At 54.8% G+C, this 16,653-nt stretch overlaps 1 protein-coding gene across 1 annotated transcript in view; it reads right to left on the bottom strand.

The window, feature by feature from the left end:
- The window catches only part of Kdm4b (lysine demethylase 4B), a 64,925-nt gene that overhangs the window by 47,858 nt on the left and 414 nt on the right, over window positions 1-16,653 (bottom strand). The window contains exons 2-5 of the mRNA XM_051139930.1: window positions 10,212-10,376; window positions 7,601-7,776; window positions 7,135-7,249; window positions 2,319-2,512 (exon numbers count right to left, since the gene is read on the bottom strand). Coding sequence (XP_050995887.1) covers window positions 2,319-2,512; window positions 7,135-7,249; window positions 7,601-7,776; window positions 10,212-10,352 — 626 coding nt within the window. The 5' untranslated portion in view covers window positions 10,353-10,376. The remainder of the gene's footprint in view (window positions 1-2,318; window positions 2,513-7,134; window positions 7,250-7,600; window positions 7,777-10,211; window positions 10,377-16,653) is intronic.

The following is a 16,653-nucleotide window of genomic DNA, read 5'->3' as shown; positions in this document are numbered from 1 at the left end:
TGGGACTGTCTCCCCCACATCCTTAACACAAGGATAAGGGCAGCTAAGGAACCTGTGATAGCAGAGTAGCTAGAATGGGGGTAGGAGCAGGGAATGGCCTCCTCTGTCAGGCGGGCGGGAGCGCCATCTAGTGGCCACCAGAGGTGGGACTTGGGCCCTGGCCGCCTCGTCCCAACACATCTCACACACAAATACACTCACCCACACCTGCTCACACAGGCCTCTGTTGTGTGCATATGGGGACTTGGAGCAGAAGGGCTGTGGGCTCAGTCTGGACCGACGGGTGTTAACTGGCCCTACAGGACAATGCAGCCACGAGGAGCCTGTCATTGGTCCTTTACCATTGCCACACTGCTTCTCAGGGGATGCCAGGGCCCCAAGTAGTAGCCACCATAGCTGCCCCCCACAGAGGTGGCAGCTGAGCATCATGAGAGGAGTCGCCTGGCTGGACAGGTCTACACAGAGGATGGTGCCACTAGAGACTGGGGATTGAGGGCACAGACTTGGCTGCTTGTGAGACGCTGTCACACACCAGGCTTCCAGACAGGGACCTTGTATGTTGAACTTATAGAATGGGGAGCAATTGCACAGCTCAAACACCCCAGCAGGAGCCACAGTGACAGGATCTAGAAGCACAGGAGACAGGCCTCTAGGACCGCCTGTGGGGTTATCTTGCCTGAGCTACCAGAGGAGGGAAGACCTGCTCTACTGTGGGCAGCACAACTCCTGGTTGAGGAGCCTGGTCCTGTCATGTGACCAGCTGCCTCAGCTCCTCCCCTTCATCATGGTGGGGGCAAACCCTTCCTCCTGTCAGTCACCTTTGTCAGGGGACTTTGTTGCAGCAGGAAGAGCAGCTAAGAGTCAGGGCTGCAAAGTGCTGCCCACACACTCCTGACCTCCTCCCAGGACTGTGGGGGGGGGGGGTCACCTTCCCCATGTACAGGGGACTGAGCAAACAGGGGTTCTCCTGGATCACCACCATCACCACAGAACCCTCAAAGGGCAGCAGGACTGTCAGAGGCAGAAACTGGGAGATGCCTCACAGCCAGCTCTGTGGCGGGAGAAAGGGGACCCAAGCAAGGAACACAGAGCATCTGATGCCAGACAGCACCGTGCTAAGCTCCCTGAGGCCTCCAGGGAACCAGACACAAACCTTATGGGGAACTATAAGGGAACAGTACTGGGATCCACAAGGCAAGAGACCGTCAGAAAGGGAAACAAGAGCATACGGGTCACACCTTCTCATGCAGCCCAGCCCGGCCATCAGGTGGGAAGCCAGCCTGGCTGTAAGCAGATAGCTGGCTGCAGGACAGACAGCCCAGTCTGCAAAGGAGGCACACCCATCAACAGCCATGTCCTCCAGGAAAGGAGAGCTGCCCAGGGCTGAGCATGGATTCCACTGGGAGGGCTGTGTTGCATAGACACCAAAAAGAGGGTACTCTTGGCATGACCCTGTGCAGGCTCAGCAGTCAGCCCTGTCTACAGCTGAGCAACACAGGGGACGCCTGTTGATGGTAAGGTATTCCTGTCACACCTGGGGGACGCCTGCTGATGGTAGTTCCTGTCACACCCGGGGGACGCCTGCTGATGGTAAAGTGTTCCTGTCACACCAGGGGGAAGCCTGCTGATGGTAAGGTGTTCCTGTCACACCCGGGGGAAGCCTGCTGATGGTAAGGTGTTCTTGTCACACCCGGGAGAAGCCTGCTGATGGTAAGGTGTTCCTGTCACACCCGGGGGACGCCTGCTGGTGGTAAGGTGTTCCTGTCACACCCAAGGGACACCTGCTGATGGTAAGGTGTTCCTGTCACACCCGGGGGACGCCTGCTGGTGGTAAGGTGTTCCTGTCACACCCAAGGGACACCTGCTGATGGTAAGGTGTTCCTGTCACACCCGGGGGCCTCAGGAGGTGCTTGTCAGTGGAGGACAGAAAGGCCGCACTGTGCGATGCAGGTACAACTCAGGGGCACAGAGCCCTAGCATCCAGTATTCAGGGCCTGACTAGGAAGCTGAGTTGCCACCTTGTGCTCCAGGCAGACCGCAGGAGTCACACAAGTGCCAGACACAAAGTACTCAAAGGGAATAACTGGGCTCCCTGCTGGTTGGTACCTCACTCCAGGTCCCACAGGAACCAATCCCTGTGATGTGGCCCTTGGTTCACTGCCCAGAGTGACAGGAGTACATGTGGATAACTGCTACAGAGAAGGCCAGGGTCCTGGGTCAGCCTACCTCCCTCAAGCCTGAGAGCTGAGCTGGAGGCGCCCCACAGTAGCCCCTCGGCAACCATCAGATCTCCCCACACCTCACACCCCAGAACTCACCAGGACTTGGGCTCGCCAAAGTGCAGGTAGTTGATGCTGTAGAGGTCCATGTCCTCTGTGTGCCAGGCAAACGTGGTCTTCCACATGCCGAAGTACAGGTAAGGTGTGTTCACGCCCTCGATGATGGTACCGCACTCGCGCTCCACCATATCCAGGATGGTTCTCAGGTTGCCGATGTTCCACTGGGCCACGTCCTGTGGACAGTGAGTGTACAGTCAGCAGGATCCTCCCAGGACAGCTGTGCCAGCCTGTACCGTGGCTGCAGTCACCCAGAAATAAGAAGACAACTGAGGTATGTCAGCATCAGGTCCCCAGGCTCCATGGTCCTTCACAGAGGTCAAGGGGCCTAGGGTCATGGGCACACCAGAGCTGCTTGGGCTCCACCCAGCCCTTCCTAGAACAGCACATTACACACAACAGTGTACAAGCCAGAACATTCCAAGGGACAAATGCAGCTTGGCAGTGACCGACCCAGAAGGAGGAAGGCGGTCTCCATGTGCAATAGTCCCGTCACAAGCCTGTGAACCCACGCCCAAATGCCAGCCTTGCAGAACCCTGCAGCCACAAGCCCAGACAACTTCAGATGGACCCAGGCAGATGTGGATGAGGTCCCCACTTCCACCAAGCTCTCGTCAAACGTTGCTAGCTGGAGCTAAGGCACAATACGAACTTCGGCTGCCTGCCCGAGACCACCCCTCGTCCCAGAGGCATCTCAGCATGGTGACCCTGGCCAGGAGGCTGAAGGTCCAGCAGAAGCAGCTGAGGTCCCTCAGCATAACAGCAAAAGGTCACCATGCACACAGACGACCTTACTGCCCCGCCAGCCACCCAGCATAGTCACCACATGGGACATGTCACGAACTATAGAAAAGGGGCCTCATGGAGACAATTCATCCCATGGCTGGGTCAAAAGTCCTCAACTCCGGGCCTCAGCTTCCCCATGTGTATCAGATTCTGTATTGCTTTAGGTGAGGCTAAAGCCACAAGCTTCCTAGGAGGCCTGTGGCAGATGTGGCCCAGGGTCCAGCGTTGGCAGCTGAAGCCTGGGCGTGGCCAGAGCCCTCCACACTGGCTGACAGGAAGTGAGGTGCAGGGGCATGCCAAAACATCTTGCTGGACTAAGCCCAGACTGATTTCACCTAGCATCGCCCTGGAAGCATGAATGACAAAACTACAAGATGGCAACACAAGACAGCTACTAGAGGACCAGGAGCCCAGGGCCAACAGAGAAGACCTCACTGCCACCTGTAAAGTCACCTGGACCTGCAGGGGTTTGTAAAACAAAGACGTCAAAAGACTGGCCGAGACCCCCGGCCCCAGAGTGCACAGGTTTTGCCTACACAGGGCACATGGCTGGGCAGTGTGACCAGGACATGGCATGTCAGCACTCAGGAGGCAGGGGAGTCTGGAGTTCTACGTCCTCCTCAGCTACTCAGCCACCAGGGCTCCAGGAGAAAGAAGCCTCCTACGGAAGGACTTGTGCCACAGCCTCCACCTCAGCCACTCTCACCAGGCAGAGAGCTTCATCCACAGATGAGGTGAGCACACACAGGCTGGGTCCACACACACTTCAAGGAAATGAGCCTTCAAGAAAGGATGCGGACGAGCCCTAAGGCTGCAGGACAGAAGCCACGGGAAATGCTGTGCCATGATTCTAGCCCTGAGATGTTTTGAAAAGGAGTGAGGATGAAGGTGGGGAGTGCCTGGCATCTCGGCCTTGGGCAGGGAGGCCAAAGGACTGTAGGATCTCAAGTGGGACATTTTACTTTATTTTTAAGTTTGTGTGTGTGTGCGCGCGCGCGCGGGTGCGTGCGCGCGCGGGTGCGTGCGTGCGTGCGTGCGCGCGCGCACACACCCACAGGGACCAGCGGTATCAGATCCCCTAGAGCTGGAGTTGCAGGCAGTTATGAGGCACCTGATGTGGGTGCTGGGAGTAAACCCAGATCCTCTGAAAGAGCAAAAATACTCCTAACCACTGAGTCATCTCATCAAAACTTAAGCTGGATTTTCTAATCTACTTTGCTGTGAATTTAAAACTGATCTTAAAACAACAACAACAACAACAACAAAAAACTGTCTATTTTTAAGAACTTTTGTTTTACATGTATTTATTTTGTGTGTGACATGAGGAGTCGGAGGACAATGTCAGCTTTGCCTAACCCTGTGCATCCCGACGATCAGACTCAGGTCGCCAGGCTTAGTGGCCAGCACTCTTCCCCACTGAACCATCTCACCAGCCTTTTTGTTTGTTTGTTTGGTTTTTCGAGACAGTGTTTCTCTGTGTAGCCTTGGCTGTCCTGAACTACCTTTGTAGACCAGGCTACCCTTGAACTCACAGAGATCCGCCTGCCTCTGTCTCCTGAGTGCTGGGATTAAAGGTGTGCATCACCACGCCTGGCTTTTTTTAAAAAAAAATAAACAAATAAGTACAGCCAGTACTGACCTAGAACTCCCTCTGGCACCCAGACCATCCCCTGCGGTAAACATGTCTCCAGCAGGCAAAGCTGGGCCACTGGGCTCTCCCCACTGGGCTCTTCCTACCGGCCTGGGTTTGGGCCCAGCTCCTAGCATGGCAAGGACTCACTTAGCATAAACTGAGGACTAAGAGCACTGAACTCAGGACAGGGGACAAGGCCAACGCTTCCTAACTGTGCAATCAGCAACAGGTTCTTAAATGTGTTGCTGAGAAGGAAAAAAAAAAAGATTATGTGGACTCTACCAAGTAAGGGCACCTCCAAGATCCAGGCACTCAGAAGGCTGAGGCAGGAGGATCCCAGGCTTGAGGCCAGCCTGGGCTACTCAGTGAGAGCTTGTTCCCAAACAGTAAGTAGAGTGTGACTCCAACTTAGAGCACTTGTCCAATGTGCGCAGAGAAAGAAGACTATACAGACATTCATCTCACAGAACAGAGACAGACAGACTGTAGATGGCTGGTGACAAACTCACATCCAGTATATATATATAAAAAGCCCCAGGCCGGGCATGGTGGCGTGTGCCTTTAATCCCAGTACTCAGGAGGCAGAGATAGGTGGATCTCTGTGAGTTTGAGGCCAGCCTGGTCTACAAAGTGAGTCCAGGACAGCCAAGGCTACACAGAGAAATCTTGTCTCGAAAAACAAAAACAAAAACAAAAACCAAAAAAAAAAAAGCCACAAAACTCAGAGATCTAGAAACATGTTCACATGGCTAAGTAGCAAGCCCAGAAGGTACTGAACACTGCAGGGACAGGAACCACAGGAGCTTCTGAGGGGCAGCTGAGAACAGATCCACCCAGAGAAGCAGAGCCCTCGGCCACATAGACCTGGACAGCACCCACAGCTGCCTAACCTCTGGGAGCCCAAGCAGGGCGTGGCCCACACCTGATGGTTGGGGGCATGCTGGGTGGTCCCTCCACATGCTAGTGTGCAGGGACCCCAAGAACATGGAGAATCAGACACAGAAGCCACAATATGGGACACTAAAATTAAATAGGAGATGACCTGACAGAAGTAGATTCCTAGATGTCAGTCAGTCTTAGGAGGGATGGGTGACTGTTCGTGGGGCTAAGTTTGTTTTCAGGAGTGATAGGCAAAGCTATACAGCTCAGTGGGTGCACCAGAGCACAGTGAACCCCATGACTAACTGCTGTGCTGTGAGGCTTGTCAGCTACACCCAGCCAAACCGCCTTGAGAAACAATCACAGACACTGAGGGAACTCGAAGTGAAGGTGCCTGCCACCAAACCTGGTGACCTGAGTTCAGAGCCACATAGAGGCCGGACACATATGCCTACACACACACACACACACACACACACACACACACACACACACACACACACAAACACACACAACCAACACCAGAAAGCTGATTCAGTGAGTGGGAGGCCTTGAGCCCACCTCCCACATAAAAAGTGGGGTGTGCCCATAATCTCAGCCCTGGACAGACATAGGGGGATCCTCTTGGCTTACTGGACAGCCAGTCTAGCCTAATGGGTAAGCTCCAGATTCCATGAGATCCCTGTAGCAGAAAACAATGCAGAGTGAGGGGCTAGGGAGATGGCTCCATGCTTAAGAGCCTGGCTGTTCTTCCTGAGGACCAGGGCTCAGTTCTAGAGCCCACATGGAGGCTCACGCCAGCTGTGCTCCAGCTCCAGGGAATTCAACACACACGCAGGCAAACTACTCACACACACAGAAAACCATATATAAACACATATAAATCAAGGTGCTAGGCCAGGTAACTCCTTGAGGTTGAGGCAAGCTTGTCTACACAGTGTCCCAAAAAGCAAGGTAAACAGGGCCAGTGTCTGAGAAACACAGTTGAGATTATCCACTGGCCTCTTATGCACATGCACACACGCACAAAATGTCAACAAAAGAACCTTCTAGCAGCATGCAGTGAGGTATCAACGCTGACTAGGCTCTGCCCTGGGCTCCTGAGTTAGCCCCTTGAGCTTGACAACTGAGCCTAAACAGTATAGCCACAGCTGAGCACTGGCCAGGTAAAGGTGGCAGGTGGCAGCAACAGGCTGGGCTCCTGCCATGGACTCCCAGATCTACACCTCAGCAGCCCCCACTGAGGTGGCCAGGACCTCAAGGCGAACACACAGGTCAGAATGAGACAGAGCCCAACAGGCCCGACCCCCACAGAGACTCCTGTCCAGTGTGCCTTCTGGGCCAGAAGTCAGAACGGCTCCGCCAAGCAGTATCGAGGACCCCACAGGAGGAAGCCACTGGAGTTAGGGTGGTCCTAAGCAAAGAGGGACAACCACTCACCTCCCATCCCCGGAGCCCACAGTGTTGGCCAGGCCCATGGCGGGCACTCATGGCACTTACGTCATCATACAGGGAGCCACTGATGTCAGCCCCATAGATGGGTGAGACAAATGTCAGGTTCTTCCAGTACTTGCGTTCCAGGTCGTCAAAGTCCTGATGGCGCGGGGTGCAGTACCTGGAGACAGCGCAGTGCTCGGGTTGGGCTCTGGGCGGTACAACACCCTCTAGCTGCCTGAGAACCCAACCCCAAGGCCACAGCCGGATGTGGCAAGGAGGGACAGAGTTTCAGGAACCAGGGGCAGCTGGAGCAGAGAGTATGGGGACTATGTGTCTGCACACAGTATGACAGAAAGCCTCAAGATGCGTGCAAGCAGGAAGCATGGAGGCCCTCCACTGAAAAGCTCCCTTCAGGCCACATACTAGGACAAGGGAAGGCCCCTGGGGAGAGAGACAAGGCTGGGGTGAGGGACCCTGCAGCCTCAGCTGGACCTCCAAGAAGGGGATCAGCGCAGCAGACAGCACGCACTTGTCGCTGTTGGCCAGGCGGCGGTACTCCCCCACGGTCATAGCCTTCTTCTGGATGTTGTATTGCGTGAAGAGGCCCGACTGGCCCGTCACCACCTGCTGGATGGGTGCTGGGATGACCACATCATCGATGTCATCATATGTCTGCCGTGGCTTCCACTCCTTGGGTGGGATAATCTGTGGGGCCAAGAAGGGTGTAGATGATGCAGCTCCCAAGGGCAGGGATTCCAGGTTCCCCAAAGATCTAATTTTCCCAAACCAGTGCTGCCACACACAGGCACCACAACTGTGACAGTTGTGGCGGCCAAAGTGGCAGTTGGCCCCCACTACAGCAGAACAGACAGAGAGACACAGACACACACTGCTAGAAATGGCAGAGGCGAGGCTGCACCTGCATGTGGCTGTGGTAGGAGGGCAGTGGTGGCGCACGCCTTTAATCCCATCACTTGGGAGGCAGAGGCAGGAGGATTTCTGTGAGTTTGAGGCCAGCCTGGTCTACAGAGTGAGTTTCAGGGCATCCAAGGCTACACAGAGAGACTCTTGTCTTGAAAAAAGAAAAGAAAAAAAGATTTGCTGGTTTCATTTGCAGGGGCTTCAGCAAAAGCCAAGAGGATAGTCTATGATGGCCACACACAACAGCCTCTCTGGTGGAAAGGTGCTGCAGGCAGGGGAAGGGGACTATAGCAGGTCACAGTCACCCAATTTGCAGCTATGGGGGACAAGGAGGTGGAGGGAACCTGCAGCTTCGCAGATGAACCAGCTCCAGAGCCTTCTTGAGATGGCAGTGTCTAGCTGAAGCTGGGGACAGTGTCTGCTGCGCAATGGCATCCTCAACAAGAAACCCAAGGTCAACCCCAGAACTGCAAAATGCATGGAAGCACATCTGCAGGTGGCACAGCTGGCTGGGGACACACTCACTGGGTAAGGACATTTGCCCTGAAAATGTGAGGGCCTGAGTTCAAATCCCCAGGAAAGAGCTGAGCGTGTGGAGACAGGGGATCGTCACAGCTCCCTGACAGCCAGCCTGGCCCTACTGGCAGGCTTCCAGTTCAATGGGACCCCGTCTCCAGGCAGAGGGGAAGGCAGTGACACAGGAAGACACCCAACACCCTGCTCTGGCTTGCACATGCATGCACCACATGGGCACACACCTGCACACCTGTGTCCCCATGTCCAGACAGAAACAGAGTGGGAAGAAGGTAGTAGTCAGCTAGCAGTGCCCTTACCTGATAGGTGGAAAGTGAGGAAAAGTCTGAGGTGCTACCAGGTGTTTCAAGGCCAAAGCAAGTATGATGGACACCTGATCAACATGGCAGTGGGGCCAGGGAGAGTAGACACAGCCTAAGGCCTGTGAGCTTGTGTCCAGACTCCATCCAGCCCGCTGTGTCCCCTGCTCTCCTTGGGCCTTTGCATGAGGAACTTCAGGAGAGGACACTGCATGACAGCTCTAGAAACGTGGGAGTGGGCTGGGGGCGGGGGGGCAGCAGAATGCATGCCTGCCTCGGAGGCACCACTGCCCTAAAGGGCAGCTTTTGGTCTTTGCTGGTTCATCTAGAGTGTGTGTGTGTGTGTGTGTGTGTGTGTACACACAGACAAATGCACACGTGGAGGTTGGAGGACAGCTCGCAGAAGCTGTTCTCTCTTCATAGAGTATGGTTCCCGAGGACTAAGCTCAGGCCACCAGGCTTGGTGGCACTGTTACCTACACAGCGCCACTGTCTGTCTGGGGATGAAGTTCTACTGGCTCCTGGCACCTGAGGGGTTTCTGGACTGTCTCTGGCACTCTGAGGGTGCTGGCTGAACTCCAGAGAACCCGGTTCTAACAGCGTGATGGCCGAGTGGGGACCCATCAACAGCACTCTCAAACACGCAATCACAAATTGCTCCAGGTATCAGTGGGCCAGGTGTGAAGGTGTTGGCCTGCCTGCCTGCCTGGCACCTGGGAGGCTGAGGCAGGAGTTCAATATGGGCTCAATACCATATTGGATGGTTTCAGAAAAACAGAGTCCTGAGGCTAGTGTGCCTTTTACCCACAGTGCAAGGCCCCATGCACCCCAGCACTGAAGAGAAACAAGAAATAAAGCAAGAGACAAAGAGCTGGATCAGCATTTAGAGCCCAGCACCCCGTCAGGAGGCTCACACCTGCCTGTGGCCCCACACCCCTTCTGGCTTCCACATGTACAATACACATGTGCACATTCATACAGACAAGAATTTTTTTTTAAAGGAAAAATAGATATAAGGTGGCCCCAGTAACCTTCTGTAGGTGTCAGTATACACTACTATGCAAGGCCTTACACCTACACACACACACACACACACACACACACACACACACACACACACACACACACACACAATCAGGAATTGCAGATGTCTCCTGGTACCGCCACCCCTAGGCATCAGGTCCCCCTCCACCCCTAGGCCTAGAGTAGCCTTGTCCCTCACAGCAGCAGGCTCTATGTCCCACCCAGGCTGGGCTGCTCAACATGTACCTTGACTTCGTCCAGGTACCCCCACAGAACCCAGCACCTCTGAGAGTTTAAGAAGGAGGCTAGAGAGACATGACATGGCGTCTGGGCACAAAGCAGCTTGGGAATGGCGTCACGCACCTTGGCCAGGCCAGCGCGGTGGGCACCCTGCGACTCAATGTAGGCCACGTATCTGTTGAAGTCCCTGAACTCATCCATGGTGGGGCGGAAGGTCATGATTTTGCAGCTGGGGTTCTGGGCGCTGTGGTCCTCGGACCCCATGGCTGCAGCGAAGCAGAGCCACACCTGTGGGGAGGTAAGAGCTGTCAGAGTAGCCAGCAAGCCATGAGGCCCCATCACTCCCACCAGCCAAGGTTACACCAGCTGATAAACACATAGGCACCCTCTCCCTCTAAAGCTGACGGGGTCCCAGAAGCTGTGCACTTTCTAATTGGAGGCCCCTGGAACCCAGCATTGCTCAGCAGGAACCTTCTCCTGTGGACCTTCGGGCCTTGGGTCACCACATCCACCCAGGAGCCCTGTGCACACATGAGGATGTCCTGGGCTGGTTGAGAGTGTCCCATTTGTGTACAGAGGCAAACTGTTTGTAGCCTGGAGTGCATCCATCAAGCTACTCATGGAGGCCTGGAGCAGGAAGGCAAACCCAACCCATCTGAGGCAGCCCAAGCCACGGCCAGCTCCGACCAGCCTGTGCTATTATAGGATGGCAGGACAAGCTGTCCTTCCTCTCAGCCAGGTGACCTCTCCTCACTGGAAGGCCACATGGCCTGCAGCTCAGGATCCAGAAAGGGCTGTCAGAGTCCTCTCCTCCTAGAGAACCCCAAGATAGTCCCAAAGTGGGTGGGGAGAGCAGCTCCTACGTACTTCCCAGGGTGGCCACCAGGCGACTACCCATGCCCAGAAATGGAGTGCAGGGCTTGGTAACAGAGGAAAGCTGGGCCAGGGGTTGGTGGCTGGGCACACAAAAACCACAGCCCTGCTGGGGCTCTATTCAACATAGCCCTCAGAGTCACAGTGACATGTGACAGGAGGGACAATAGCCCACTGGGCAGGGTGCACATGGTTTAAAGAGAGAGGCTGCCAGACGCTGTCCTCCAGGACACCAAGGGCAGACCCTACAGACTAGAAGCTATCTTGCTGGTGATCTGAGCACACCCCTGAGGTCTCAGAGCCATTACTGCCCTACCAGCCCCACACCAGTTGCTGAGCCCCCCGGCCACCCTACATACACACTTGGATGCAGAGGGTGAGAGCTGGGGAAGGTGGTGCAGAAGGAACATCATGCTCTCAGGGACCTCACAGCCTAGAAATCAGCACAGGAGGGCCCCGAACCACCAGCTGACCGCAGCCCTGACCATGGCCCTCCTCCACTGCCTCACAGACCACCCACAAGGGTGAAGCACTGAGTGTCTTCTGTGGGCAACATGAGTAGCACACGGTTCCTTTTTCCATGATACACTGCTGAGCCCTGGGCCACAGGGTGATCCCAGGGCCTGACCACCAGGAATCAAAGTCCTGGCTCCCCGGCCTGTGTGATGAGGGCCCTGCACTCACCACCTCCCTCTCACATAGGCTCTCCTTCCTGGGGACTGCTGTCCACCTAGCTAGGGGTAGCACACAGTAGCCCTCCCTGTTTCTTGCTCAAAGTCAGCATGGCCATGGTATAGCCAGGTTGTCAGCAGGGTCCTGTGTGGGCAGCTGTGATGGAGACGAGACCTGTGGGCTGTGTTCCATCAAGGGGGCACTGCAGACCCCACACAGGGCACTAGTGATAAGGAGAGCACAGAGCACTATGTCCTGCAGCACACAGAATACAGGCAACCTGCTGGCCACCTAAAGGCGGGAGGGCCAGGACAGAACAGGCAGTGCTGTCCAAACATGTGTGTATGGAGGTCAGAGGGCAACCTACAGGACTGAGTTCTCGCCTTCCACCATGTGTGACCCAGGGAGCAAACTCAAGTTGTCAGACTTGACAGCAGGTGACTTGACCTGACAAGGACTTGGGATCTTGAAGGTCCCAGCTCCAGAGAATTAGCAGAGGGCCAGGGCCATGCTGACCCCTCAGGCTATCCTCAGAGGCACAGAGGAGGTGTGGACCAGGACTAGTGGCCATGGAATGCCACTCCCAGGAGAATCCTGACCTTGCAGCTGGGATTCTTTAGATGGGCATGGAGATGAACACAGGGCCACCTGGGCAGTGTCATCACAAGGGAGGCAGGGAGATGAGGGTTCACGTGCCACTAGAAGCTGGACAATCTGGAAGTGGAGTGCCACAGGATCCCCAGGCAGGACAGGCACCTCACTTTCTACCACATGCACCATGGACTTGGACACTGAGACTCTCCATATGGGGCAGAGGAAACGCAATGGCTCCACCTAGTGGCAACAGCTCCTTACAGCCCACAGAGAAAGCACTCCTTACTGTCTGGGGACACTTGTCAAGACCAGAGCTTTCAGGCCAAGACTGGCAGTTGCTAGTGGCCTGTTCCCAGACTGTGGCGTGCCATAGGATCTACACACAGAAGGTCTCTGCAATGGCTGCTCCTCAGCGGAACACTGTGTGGCCAGACTGTGTCCTATCACCTGCACACATCTGTCCCACCCACATTTAATCCCTAGGTCAGAGTCCCTAAGGCCTGGACTAGGGAAATTTGGGCTAGGCTCCAAGGCCCCCATGAGAGGGCAGGTGACAGCTCTTGGCTCAGCCACTTGAAGCACAGCAGCACATCAGTACCATGAGGCCAGGACAGCACAGGCTCTGCGCCATGGGCAGTATCCTCAGGAAACACAGAGCCAGGAGCCTGGTGGGCTCCTCACAAACAGCACTAAAGACATCAGTCCTCAGGTGTCCAAGGATATCTTCCCAACCCCTCTTGCTCCCGAAGACCTCCTCTGGAGATCTGACACCTCAGACTCCCTGCTGAATCCCAGCTGGCCATGGGCCTGGGCCACCATCTTGAAAGGTTCTAAAACTCAAGCTCAGTCCCAGCAGGAAAGGGAAGTGGTCACAGCTCCCTGAGCCTGGTTCTGGGGTGTGGCTGGGCCCAAGACAGGGTGCCCTGCAGCTCCAGAACCACCTAGTAGAAGGAAGTATGTTCCCTGACAGGTCCCACCTGCACAGGGCCCAGGGCAAGGGGAGAGCAATTTGCCCCTAGAACAATGTCTGTCCCACTCTTTTTGCTCCCCCAGCTGTGTGACCCCTCAGCACACGATGGCTCAGTGGTTAAGAGCGCTCTCTGCTCTTCCAGAGGTCCTGAGTTCAACTCCCAGCAACCACATGGTGACTCACAACCATCTACACTGGGATCTGATGCCCTCTTCTGGCCTGCAGGGGTACATGCAGGCAGGACACTCATACATTAAAAAAAAAAAAAAAAAAAAAAAAAAAAAAAAAAAAGATATTGTCTCTTTTCAGGCGGGCAGTGGTGGTGCACACTTTTAATCCCAGCACTCAGGAGGCAGAGGCAGGCGGATCTCTGTGAGTTCGAGGCCAGCCTGGTCTACATATATTGGCTGGCAGAGAGAATGAACGCTGAGGGCGTCCCCTGGTCAGCTGGACTGCATGAAGATGGGGCTGACGGCACAGGGCACAGGGTCAAGACCAGGACCTGGGAGCTGTGGCTGGTGGGCTTGGAACTTTGTTCTTTAACTCTGGAGATGCGCGGGCGGGGCACCTAGGCCACAGGACCGAGTAGACCGTGGGCTTGGCACAGCACCAGGAAGAGACAGGCCGACCAGACCAAGCACTCCCTGAGGCCAGGTGAGGGGTGGCGCAGTTCCAAAAGCAATACTCAGTGCTGTCACGAAACTGCAGGGACCTGCCATGCTTACAGAAGGTACAGGGGACATCCAGGCCAACATCTCTACTCCGAACAAGCCATGTGGACAGACACTCTCACTGGCCCAGGAGTAACAGGCAGCAGATAGGAAGCTACTCTCTACAGCAGGGACCCATCAGTTGTCCTTCTGCCTCAGTACCCCAAATGCAAACAAAGTGCAGCACCCCTGTGTTGCCTCCTGGGGGACTGGATGGAAGCCACCAGAGGTGAAAGGGAACTGCTAGGCAGGCCCCTGCCCATGAAGGCCTGAGCCACTTCCATATTCCTCTTGTCTAGTTGGGGTTTTTTTATTGTTTATTTTAATTTTATGTACATTGGTGTTTGACTGCATGTATGTCTATGTGAGGGTGTTGGATCCTCTGGAACAGGAGTTACTGACAGTGTGAGCTGCTGTGTGGGTACTGGGAATTCAACCTGAGTCCTCTGGAAGAGCAGTGCTCTTAACTGCTGAGCCATCTTTCCAGCCCCCTTCTCTTGTCTGTTTAAGGAAGAAATAAAAGATGCCATCTTGGTCACAGCAGCACAGGAACAAGGGCCATGACCTGTAACATCACACAGGGTTCTCTAGAGCTGGCTCAGCTGCAGCCATCTGTAAGCAGGCACTGCGGGCAGGTGTCTGAGGGTTGCTTGGGAGGCAGAGGTGGGAGGCAAAATGGGATTAAAGTGTGAGTCTGACTTGAGCTCTGACTGAGCTGTGGCCAAGGTCAGGATACAGCTGCCACCAGCTGTCACAGCACAGATCAGACTCTGAGAAGGTGGAAGTAACTCTGGATGCTGATCCAGCAGTTCCTGTGAAGGCAAGGAGCACTCTCACTGAGGCTAAGGATGGAAGGTGGAGCAGCCACTGAGATCTGCCTGGAGCTCCAAAAGCCACTGTGCTATTGCTGTGAGGAGCCCCATGACTGCAGCAACTCTGATTTAAAAAAAAAAAAAAAAAAAAAGCATTTAATCAGGGGCTTGCTTACAGTGTCATCATGGTGGGAAGCATCATAGCACACAGGGGCTTGCGTACAGTGTCATCACGGTGGGAAGCATGACAGCACACAGGGGCTTGCGTACAGTGTCATCATGATGGGAAGCATGACAGCACACAGGCAGACACGGTGCTGGAGCAGGAGCTGAGAGCTTTATGTCCTGACTCACACGCAGCAGGCAGAGAGAGAAAGATACTAGGCAGATATGGGCTGCTGAAACCTCCAAGCCCACCCCAGTGACACACATCCACCAAGTCCACGTCTCCTAATCCCGCCTATGCAACTATGTGAGCCCATAGGGGCCATTTTTATTCAAACACCACAGCCCAAAGCCACTGCCACCACAAACCAGAGAATCCATGCTGTGATTTCATGTTGCACACAGTAGCCAAAAACAGAAACAAGATGGATGATGGATAAAGCTAGAGGCGGAGGAGAGAAGTAAGTAACTGCCCCTGGAGATAGGGCTTCCTTTGGGGTAATAAAATGTTCTGTAACTAGACAGTGGTGATGGTGGCACTACTCTGTGAATATACTGCAAACCACTGAGCTATCCGCTCCTAGCAGGGGACCAAGTGGATTCTCCTGACAGAGGAGGGCCTGCAAGACCTGCCGGGCCTTGTCTGTACAGAGGACCATCGCTGGGCAAGGCCTCACTGTGGACTCCTTAGTTTTCTTCTTGGAGCTGGAGAGGAACCCAGGCTCAGCACTCACTGTTCTGCTCCCGGTCTGCTCATCCTGGCTCAGTGTACCTAGTTTAAGGGCAAAGGCTGCCTGGGGCATAGCTAAGGACAAAAGCAGTGTGTTAGGAGGCTAAGACAGAATGACTTCCTGGCTACAGAGATGGCTCAGCGGTTAAGGGCACTGTTTGCTCTTAGAGATGTTCTGAGTTCAATTCCTAGCAACCACATGGTGGCTCAAAACCATCTATACCCTCTAATGGCTTCTTTTAAAAAGAAAAGAATGACTTCTAAAGCCAGGCCCACCTGTCCATTGCCTCTTGCCCAACAGTGATTACACTGCCTGTGGGGATGGTGGCTCCGGCCTTTTGAGCCCCACAGGCAGTAATCTCTGGTACAAGGCTCCATTGTACCAGCTGTGAGCCAATAAAGCTCAAAGCAATCGGAGACCCCGAAGCCTGCGGGCCCGCCCATCTAAGATGCTTACAGCCTGGCCCTGCAGGCCAGCCCTTCTGCGCTGTGGCTTCCCTGTCCGCAGCAAGCAGAAAAGCCTCCCCAGCTCCAGTCTGCAACAGCCCGGCCAGCTCAATGGCCTTGCAAAATCACCTCACCGGGACCCATGCCTGAGCCAGGGAGGCAGCAGTGAACCCACTTGGCAGTGTGCCCTTCCAGGTGCAGACGAAAGCTTTGTGCGCGTGTGAGCACAGGTGCCTGCAGATCCAGAATGTTGGATCCCTTGGAGCTGCAGCTGCAGACAGTTGTGAGGCCCTGACACGTGCTGGGAACTGAACCCTGGTCCTCTGGAAGAGCAGCCATTATTCTTAACAACCAAACCATCACTCCAGCCCCACATGCACTGGGGCTTCATTGTTGTTTGTTTTTTTTTTTTTTTAAGACAGGGTCTCACTACATAGCCCTGACTGTCCTACAACTTAGTATGTAGCCCAGACTGGCCTCAAATTTAGAGATCTGCCTGCCTCTGGGATTAGAAGAGCACACTACCATGCATGGCTTACATCCACCGTTTTCACGGTGTTTCAAAAGTCACCTCCCATTGTTAGAGACCCCA

This window comes from Acomys russatus, chromosome 31, assembly GCF_903995435.1.
Source record: "Acomys russatus chromosome 31, mAcoRus1.1, whole genome shotgun sequence".
Classification (NCBI taxonomy): domain Eukaryota; kingdom Metazoa; phylum Chordata; class Mammalia; order Rodentia; family Muridae; genus Acomys; species Acomys russatus.
This window is presented reverse-complemented; position numbering and strand designations above follow the sequence as displayed.